Below are 9835 nucleotides of genomic sequence, written 5' to 3'. Positions count from 1 at the left end.
ATTAAAGTCCATGTTGAGTTTGTACTATATTTATTCTTACACAATTAGTGTAACTTTTTCACTTTAGCAAAAATAAACTTAACTAAAATATATTAATAGAAAACTTTCTTGAATATAAATATTAAAGTCCATGTTGAGTTTGTACTATATTTATTCTTACACAATTAGTGTAACTTTTTTACCTTGGCAAAAATTAATTTAACTAAATATAATGAAGAAAAAAAATATAAATAAACAAGATAAGAACATAGTTATGATATAAATTGACTAAGTATAGTAAAAGAAATGATAAGCATAAACAAGAGATTAATGAAAATATAACATAAAATAAAACTTGAATATTACAAAAATACAAAGAAAAAAAAGCAAGAATAATATTTTTATTTGAAAACTCAGATGCCTAAAGGTATGGTAAATGTCTCTTTTTATAGGCTAAAGTTTAGAATTATTAATTTGGTGGCTAGTTATTGATTTGATAGCTGGATAAAACATTATTGATAATATTAGGATTTGAATACATGGTTTTCATGAAAGTTGTGGTTATTTATCTCAATTTTCTAACAAAAAAAAAAAGGATTCATTTGGACTTCTAATAAGTGCATAGTTTTATTATATATTTTTGGCAAGTTGCGACATTTCTATTAGTACATCTTGATAGAAGAGTTCAAAATGTAACAACACTTGTAAATTCTCTTGTACACATAGGGAGTTTCTCATCTTACCTAGTGCCAGCTGCTGCTCTTGGAGCAATGGGATATTGTTACATGTGGTGGAAGGCAAGATTCTTAATGCTTAAAATTAAAAGTATTTCTTCTCACAAATGCTGACGGTGTTGCACTTGTTAGCTCATTGGCTTCTTGCTGATTGAAGTGTGTATGCATCATCTATTTGCTTTATGGCACAGGACTGGTCATTTTCAGATGTAATGTTTGTAACAAAGAAAAATATGGCAAATGCTGTTGCAACTGTGTCAAAACAAATGGAGAATGTTTCAGAAACATTGGCTGTAAGTAGTATGGGCTATTCTTTTGAATAAGTCTTATGTCTTATATAGCAACTCTATTTTTTGGATCCTTTGCAGTATTCTTAGTTCTCAATCGGCCATGAACTTGTGCAGTCAACAAAAAGACATCTAACAAAAAGGCTGGAAAATCTGGACTGGAAGATTGAGGAGCAGATAGAAACATCTAAGCTCATTGCCAGTGATGTACTTTCAATATTCTCCTTTTACTATTGATAGATATCAATTATTTCTCTCTCTCTTTCTTATTTTCCCACCTTTCTTCATTTCCTAGGGCATAAGGTGTGCTTAATTGTATACAAGCCAAGCTTAGCTAACCATCACTTAACATGTCCAGCTCAGCTTTTATAAATCTGTAGCACAGTAGGAACATGAACTTGAACTTGATTGAGCTACTGTGTGAACCTGGTCTGTTATGTGGTCATAGAACAGAAAGGCAACATGATGCAGAGTAGAAAAGAGAAGGGAAAAGGATTCAGAGTAGAAAAGAGAAGGGAAAAGGATTCAGAGTAGAAAAGAGAAGGGAAAAGGATTCAGAGTAGAAAAGAGAAGGGAAAAGGCAGAATAATAGAGAGGAAATAGGGTAGAGAAGAGGGACATTTAATTTGATTGAGAAATGAAAAATCATGTGCTTGTTAAGTTTGATAGACTTAAGTAACGAAAGGTTGGATTTGAGAATCTGGTGAAACCAAAGGTTACAACAGCTTAATTTATTACTCAAAGTTGTGATTGAGAAAACATGTAATATATAAGCTACATTAATAGGTTTCCCCTGTTTTCTTTTCGTACAATATTTTCTTTCTTTTTGTGTAGCTTAAATAGTTCACCTCAGTGACCTCACTCTATTCCTTGCCTGTAGTGACATGGATTTAAATATATACTGCGAGGGGGGGCTTAATAAAGAAGAACCTTGTTTGATATTGAGAATCTATGTATCTGCTGATTTGGGTACAGTTTGAATTAGAATTTGGGATCATGGTTTATTGTGGTGGTAGAAGTATTGGGTGCGGAGCAGCTTCGCATTGAAGAGCACAATTTCATCCCAGTGACTCTTCACATAATTATTAATTTGATATATTTTTAAGTAAAAAAAAATTAAAAAGTAATTTTTATTATAAATAGAGAGTGGAAATAAAAAGGAGGGGGCCATAATGGGGATATGATGGAATGTCTTTTAAAATGTCTTTGTATTTTATTTTTCTTGCACTGATTTAGACGCAACTCTAGTCATTTTATATGCTATTATAAACTAATGTGAAAACCATTTTTTTAAAAAAAAAAAAAGCCTTGAAAAACATTAATTTTGATGATTTCTCAACACAATCATTTCTATGAAAGCAATTATCACACGCTAACATACATGAAGATATTATTGGCCAGTTATTTAAAAAAAAAACTCAAGGCATGCGTGTATTGCTGCATTACAAAATTGATTAGATTGCCGGTAAATTGGTTTTATCACGTGATCCAATTGATATTATTAAATTGATTATGGTAGGATTGGTCTTTTTATTTTTTTTAGTTTGGTAAAATAAAAAATAACTTTATTATTTTTTAAAGCCAAAAAGTTAACCTTGTGTTTCAAGTTTTTTTCAATTTTTTTTAAATAGTAAAATGATTAAATTAATTTTAATATTAAAACTTACTTTTTTTCAAGGCTTTTTTTATTTGTATTATTTTTTTATTATAAAAAATTTTTAAAAGTTATTTGATAATTTAATAAAAAAATATTATATTCAAAAAAATAGCTGATAGTTGTAGCTCTTGTGTTATCGTGGATGGTACCTATTTATTTTGGGCGACATATATAATATTTTCTAGTGAATAAATGCTGGTTTTTAAAGCGACATTGGAATTTTCTCAATGTCCCTCCATTCTTGAACATTATATCAAAACTTACTTTTATTTTCAAGTTTATATTTATATTATGTTTTTTATTATAAAAAAACTTTAGGAGGTAAGTTGATAATTTAATTAAAAAAATATTATTAAAAAAAAGTATATAACACTTGTAGCTTATATGTTAGCGAGTGGATAATGTTCATGCATCTTGGGAGATACATGTGGTGTTTTCTAATGGACAAATGCTAGCTTTCAAAGTAATGCTGGAATCTCCTTAATGACCCCTTTATTGTTGGACAACACGTGTGGTCAATAAATCTCTGGTTGACGCCAATGATTTTTTTTCTCTTTGATTTTCATGTCAAACTCTTTAATATTTCAAAACAATCTTTTAACTTGTTTTTCTTTAGATTTGATCCCTGTTTTTCAATACTCTTTATTTTATTTAAAATAATTTATAAAATTTAATTTTTTTAATTATATCTTTTTTCGTCAATCATATTTGGTCTCATTATTTTTTATTACTGTATTTTTAAATAATTTTATTGATTTATTTTATTTTTTTAATGTCATCCCTTATAGTTTAATTTAATTTAATTTAATTTTTATATCAGATTTGATTATTGTTCTTTTGATTGTTATTTGTGATAGCACTGTCTAATCTACCATATATTGTTCGCTTTGGGCCTTCTCGTCTTCACAGTTTTGTTCCTGATGGCTCGAGCTCACTTCTAAGCCTAATGTCTAAAAACACGTATAATATGTTAACAACTAGCACCGTTAATAAGATTAGCTACCACTGTCTCGCCTGCTTATGTGGGATATTACAATCCACATCATTAAGAAGTTCGACAATCCCGTCTGCACAACTAAATAGTTAATGAGATCAGCTCTGATATCAAATATAACAGTCTCGTCCAACCTGTCATATATTATTTGTTTTGGGTCTTATCGTCTTCACAACTTCGTTGCCAGTGATATGAGTTGGCTTCTGAGCTAAACGCCACAAAATACATATAATAAGTTGGCAACCAACACTCTTAACAAGACAAGTTACCATTTTCTCACTTATCAATGTGAAATATTATATATATTTTTTATTTTTTAATTTTGAATAGTTAATAATTTTGTTTTGTGATTTTTTCAAACTTGCCTTTTATAGTTAATTCGGTCTTATGTCTCAAATTATGGGCTTCAGAGATTAATTTGATTCGACTTTACTTTGATCTTTTTTATATATATATTTTTTAATATTATGTTATTGGTTAGTGTTATCTAAAAAATAAAAATAAAAGCTACTTACTCACTAAATTTTTACATGTAGACATCATTTAACATTACGATTTAACCATACTTTTAAAAGTTTTTGAATATTTTAGTTTTAAATTAATATTTTTTATGTGCTGATATTAAAATAAAATAAAATTATTTTAATATATTTTGAAAATAAAAATACTTTAGAAAATTTTTTTTATAACAATTTCAAATAAATTCATTTTCTTATTTTTTTATTCATTTATTTAACAAATACTATGGGTCAAAGGACATAAATGCTGCTGGGGAGATGAGCAGGAAAAATAAGGATTCTTTTCCCTCAAAACTCTCTAAAATCAAAGAAGAAAAAAGAAAAGGAATCAAATTATCTGTAACTTTTGTTTTCTAAAAAAAAAAAAGAAGAAAAAACACAAAATCAAAAGACAATTAATTAATGGTATCATTTTCTACCATATAAATAAAAAAATTTGAAAAAATATCTCTTACCGTATCCTCTTCTTCCTCCTATTATTTATAATAACATCCACACAAACACCCTTTTTTATTCTCTAGTTTCTCTCTCCAAGTGTTCGTCTCTCTCGCTCTAGAATTTGCAGCTTTAGATCTCTTATCAGATCCTTCAAATCTCTCTAATTTCAGGTCAGATCCCACCCCCTCCCTCTCTCTCTAGAATTTCTGCGTTTTTTATTGATCATGGATCGCTTTAGATCTGCTATTCATTTCTTTGTCAGATCTCCATGTTTGCTTTGTTTATTTTAGATTATTTTGCTGCTCCTGGGCTTTAGGGTTCAGAGCTGACATGGGTTTCTTCTGTTTTTCTGAAATTTGGTTGCAGATTTGGTTTTTTGTATCGGGTGACTGATAGATTTTGTTAGAGTTCGGTGCTGATTTTGAATGTTTAGTTCCATTAAACATTTGGGGTTAAGAAATTTTGTTGTGGGTTTGATTTTGTTCTGGTTTTTGTGATGTCGTTGTTGCCGAAAGGTGATTCCATTCACATTCGTGAGGTGTGGAATGACAATCTCGAAGAAGAATTCGCGCTTATCCGTGAAATAGTTGATGATTTCCCTTATATTGCCATGGACACTGAGTTTCCGGGCATTGTGCTGCGTCCGGTGGGTAATTTTAAGAATAGTAATGACTATCATTACCAAACTTTGAAGGATAATGTGGATGTGTTGAAGTTGATTCAACTGGGTCTTACCTTTTCAGATGATCAAGGGAATTTACCAACTTGTGGCACTGATAAGTATTGCATTTGGCAGTTTAATTTCCGCGAGTTCAATGTGAATGAGGATGTTTTTGCAAATGACTCGATTGAGCTTTTGCGTCAGAGTGGGATTGACTTAAATAAGAACAATGAAAATGGTATTGATGCTGTGAGATTTGGTGAGCTCTTGATGTCGTCTGGGATTGTGTTGAATGATAGTGTGTACTGGGTGACTTTTCATAGTGGTTATGATTTTGGGTACTTGCTTAAGCTGTTGACATGCCAGAATTTACCAGATACACAAGCCGGGTTCTTTAATTTGATCAACATGTACTTTCCAACTCTTTATGACATCAAGCATTTGATGAAGTTTTGCAATAGCCTTCATGGGGGGTTGAACAAGCTTGCAGAGTTGTTAGAAGTGGAGAGAATTGGGATATGTCATCAAGCAGGTTCGGATAGTTTGCTTACAGCTTGTACATTCAGGAAATTGAAAGAAAATTTCTTTAGCGGCTCATTGGAAAAATATGCCGGTGTGTTGTATGGTTTAGGTGTCGAGAATGGACAAATTACTCATTGATTATGAAAAATAGAAAATCCCCCCCCAAAAAAAAAGCTTAGAAAAATGCTTTTTTCAACTCTATGTGGTGCCTGACACTAGAATTCATGTACACTCTTGTTCAACAAGTTTATTGATATATGAAAATGCTTTCTGCCTGCTTGCTTCACTTTCTGAATAAGAGTCAAATAATGTGCTTAACTTCATGGTGACATAAATCATTTTGTTAAATGAAGATACAACATTGATAGTTCTCTTCGCAATTCTGATACTTAGTTTATCTTTATCCATAGCCAGCTAGTGCAGCTTCCAGACAACTGAATTCTGTTCCAGGGACAAGATTATTTTTCCTGTTCATTTTCTTAGTGATTGTTGGATTGTTTCTCTATGAACTTTATGTATATCTCTGCTTCCTTGATATATGAATTGTTTCTTATGCGTGCTCCTCCTTGGTTCTTAGTTATAGATTTATAATCATCTATAGTAGTATCCTGCATCATAGAGTACTTAGTTTCAAGTGTCAATTACTGCTTTTAGGTTTACAAAAACACAATACTGGTTCACAGATGATGTCAGATAATAAATGATGTGACATCTCCTTATACCAGCACGAGTAAAATCTCCTCCTTCCCCTCCTCCTCCTTGGTTTTGGTTTCTCTCTCATTGCGTTGGCCTCAGTAATGTGTATACTGATGGCAGCTCTGTCTGTTGATTGTTTGGGTTTCTTTTATTGTTTAGAAATTACTTTGCTCATCATTTTCCCTAGCATTTGCACCATCCTTTTCCGGTTAAGGTTTTTCTCAAGTTACCTGTCAAAATTACTTTTGCTGCATTCATATCTCTACTCAACTGCTCAATGTCAGCTATGTTACTTGGTCAGGTATAGTTCTACTACTACATATTTTTGTGTCTTAGCCGATCCATCAAGGTTGATGCTTTATCAATGTGGAGTTAGTATTTTCTTCCATCTTCTCAATCATCGGACATGTTTCATCTTTTCAGCATAGACACCTTTTGTCTTCTTCCAGCTTACCTTGTTATTCTGATTTATTTTTACCCAGTTGGATTTTTTGGGAAATTTTTTTTAAAAGAGCTTGCCTTCTTTACCCTGAAAGTAATGCAGAAGGTCTCAGTTCCATGATCTTTACTGCAATAATCAGATTTGGCAGAAAATTGACTTTGTGGCCTTGAAATCTTTTTACCTTTTGAGTTCACTAGAGGTTCATTATCCAAGCAGATTCTAAAGATGATGCTGGCTCGAAGTCAAAATGTAAAAGAACTGGACTTGAATTCTTGATGGCCTCCATGAGTGGTCAAAATGTAAGAGAACTGGACTTCAACTTCTTGATGGCTTGCATGAGTGGTCAACAATGATAAAATGGTACCGTTAGTATCTTGTAGAGTTAAGTGGTTAGTTGTATCCCAATTCCCATTTGCTCTGCTCATGTACCCATTTCTCATGGTGTTCGAGATGCAACAAGCATACAATTGCATTGCAGTTTGCAATGGGAATTTTCAGGTAATGGCATTTTTCCTTTCGAAGATGACGTGGGTCAACTATGATGCTTTATGAATGTGATAGTGCATTAATTAGCACCGGAATCATAATGTTGTAAGGTGTAAGATGATGTTTATTGCAGGAATTTCTCGGTTGTGCAGGTCTTTTTCTTTTTGGTCAGCTTCTGGGTATGCCAGGATTTCCTAATAAGCTATTATCTGTATCTGCCTTCTGATTCTTCTATCTTTTCCCCTTCAATGTTTTCAGACTCTTTTAGCATCAGCTAGTTAGCAACTGCTAATGGAGTCTTGTGATAAACCCTACCGAATGAAGAAAGTGGATTTCTATCGGCCGCAGAGTTGGATATTTGCTACAATTCACATGCCAAGTTGATAGAGAACATTGATAAAATCCATAAATAATTATTTTCAACGTGATCATAAATAAATAATTTAATAAAATCCATGTATTTAATTAATAAAAACTTGCATTTAAAAATAATAACTAATAAAATAAGATTTCTTATTCGTTAAAGAAAAGAAAAGGAATTAAATATATCCGTTGGACCGAGCTCTGTTTCGATTCAATTTTATCGAGGCCCGGCTGGATATTGGACCTCAGGGCCTAGGATAAGGAATTGAACGACAAGAAGGTCGCTTAGAAATTTAGGGCTTTTTTTAAAGTTTTTGCCGTACTTTTATTATCGTCTTCCTTTACGACCCTCCCAGTGGCTGCGCCTGCAGCAGGAGGCCTGCCTTCACCTTCAAAGTTCTTTGTCCTCTTTCTCTTGCATCAAGCCATCTTAAGTTTCAGTTAATTAAAGTCATCAAATCTTGATCTTGTTCTGTCCTGTTTGTAGTTGATCAGTATTGTTGGAGTACTGATTTTCTGTTTTGGCTTTCTTGTGGTTTTGCAGTAAGGAGATTCTAACATTATCAACAAATCCCAAAATGTCAGGGTATGTAACTGTTTTAATAAATTATAATTTTAACCCATGTTTGTTTGTGATTTCCTGTTTTACTAGCTATTATTGTGTGTTTAACCCATGCTGTTAGAGATTAGTTTGTAATTTATGATTTTGGGTTTTTCTTATTGGTCAAAATGCTGTTGCACATTTGATATGCTAGGTGCTTCTTCTTCTTCTTCTTCTTTTTGCTGTTACTTGTGGTGATTGTTGACATGGTGAATTGATTTATTTCTCTTGAGAATTGCGAATGGTTTTTATGCTAGAGTTTGGGCACGTTTCAACCCATCATATTGCAAGTGCATCTTGATTTCTTGGAATTTTTGGGCTTCCATTCAATGATTTCAAGTCTTAGCACTTAAGGGTGGTGCATTTTGTATCCTCTTCCTTCCCCAAAATAAAAAAACAGAAAGTATCTATCGTATTTATCTGATGTGGGGTTTTTGTTGTTTGATTCTTGAACTGGAAATGATGGTATGGGCCATCATTAGTTATTGTATTTGAATCTCCACATCTTTGCAGTGAAGAGACTCCCGCTCCTGTTGAGACTCCTGCTCAGCCTCTTGAGGCCATGGACTTGATGACAGCATTACAGCTTGTTCTGAAAAAGTCTCTAGCTCATGGTGGACTTGCCCGGGGCCTCCATGAAGGTGCTAAAGTGATTGAGAAGCATGCCGCCCAGCTCTGTGTATTGGCAGAGGACTGCAACCAGCCAGACTATGTCAAACTCGTTAAAGCACTCTGTGCTGATCATGGTGTAGGCTTATTGATGGTTCCCAGTGCTAAGACCCTCGGCGAGTGGGCTGGAGTAAGTTCTTATTTATTAGCTTTTTTATATGAATCATTAATGTTTTTAGTCTACATATAGCTTGGATGTAAAACTATGGTATAGTGCCTTTTTTTTCCTCATCTATTTTCTGTAGCACATCATGTTTTTCTTGCCAGTGATGGAGTTTTTGTTAGCTAGGTCAAAAGAGTAAAACAGCTTGTTGTTTCGTATTGAATTAATAGATGTTGGCTTATTGCAGATCATGTTACCATTTTTTTCCTGTGAAAACTTGCATATGTATTTCCATTAAATGATTTTGTCACAAAACCATAACCTTTATTTACTGTACTGCTTTGTTGTCCCTTCATGCAGTTATGCAAGATTGATTCTGAGGGCAAGGCCAGGAAGGTTGTTGGTTGCTCCTGTGTTGTTGTGAAGGTATGAGTCCTTTAAGTTATTGCATGTTTGTACTGGATTGTCATCTTTAGGGGTAACATTTTATCCCTTGCTGGTTTGCAGGATTATGGTGAGACAAGTGAAGGCTATAATGTTGTTCAGGAACATGTCAAGTCTCACTGAGTCAAAACGGTTCTAATTTAACAGGGTCTGATTTGAATTTCATTTATAGAGACCTTCATTCCATGTTTCCATGGACCCGCAATTCTATGGATTTTTTTTTTTTAGTGTTTTCCGGTCA

General features: G+C 32.9%; 2 protein-coding genes across 4 annotated transcripts; both read left to right on the top strand.

Annotated features, from left to right (window-relative positions):
- The first annotated feature begins 4659 nt into the window (after positions 1-4659).
- LOC105122933 (probable CCR4-associated factor 1 homolog 6) lies at positions 4660-6343 on the top strand. Its single transcript, XM_011022321.1, has 2 exons — positions 4660-4777; positions 4974-6343. The coding sequence occupies exon 2, from the start codon at positions 5104-5106 to the stop codon at positions 5926-5928; it is 825 nt and encodes a 274-aa protein (XP_011020623.1). The 5' UTR covers positions 4660-4777; positions 4974-5103; the 3' UTR covers positions 5929-6343.
- An 899-nt stretch (positions 6344-7242) lies between these two features.
- On the top strand, positions 7243-9835 carry LOC105122932 (40S ribosomal protein S12-like). Of its 3 annotated transcripts, none has more exons than XM_011022318.1 (5): positions 7243-7426; positions 8322-8363; positions 8892-9177; positions 9511-9576; positions 9658-9835. In XM_011022318.1, the coding sequence occupies exons 1-5, from the start codon at positions 7413-7415 to the stop codon at positions 9715-9717; spliced, it is 468 nt and encodes a 155-aa protein (XP_011020620.1). In that variant the 5' UTR covers positions 7243-7412; the 3' UTR covers positions 9718-9835. The 3 variants fall into 3 exon arrangements, with proteins under 3 accessions (XP_011020620.1, XP_011020622.1, XP_011020621.1); XM_011022320.1 differs by lacking the exon at positions 7243-7426 and adding an exon at positions 7966-8174; XM_011022319.1 differs by lacking the exon at positions 7243-7426 and adding an exon at positions 7966-8217.

This window comes from Populus euphratica, unplaced genomic scaffold, assembly GCF_000495115.2.
Source record: "Populus euphratica unplaced genomic scaffold, PopEup_1.0 scaffold8.1, whole genome shotgun sequence".
NCBI lineage: Eukaryota > Viridiplantae > Streptophyta > Magnoliopsida > Malpighiales > Salicaceae > Populus > Populus euphratica.
Note: the sequence above shows the minus strand (reverse complement) of the source record. Positions and strands in the feature narration are given on the sequence as shown.

Excerpts from the sequence above, each read along its gene's own strand:
- LOC105122932 (XM_011022318.1), top strand. Across the intron at positions 8,364-8,891 it reads ACAAATCCCAAAATGTCAGG|TGAAGAGACTCCCGCTCCTG; the intron begins GTATGTAACTGT and ends ACATCTTTGCAG. Across the intron at positions 9,178-9,510 it reads CCCTCGGCGAGTGGGCTGGA|TTATGCAAGATTGATTCTGA; the intron begins GTAAGTTCTTAT and ends CCCTTCATGCAG.
- LOC105122933 (XM_011022321.1), top strand. The coding sequence starts at position 5,104 with ATGTCGTTGTTGCCGAAAGGTGATTCCATTCACATTCGTGAGGTGTGG.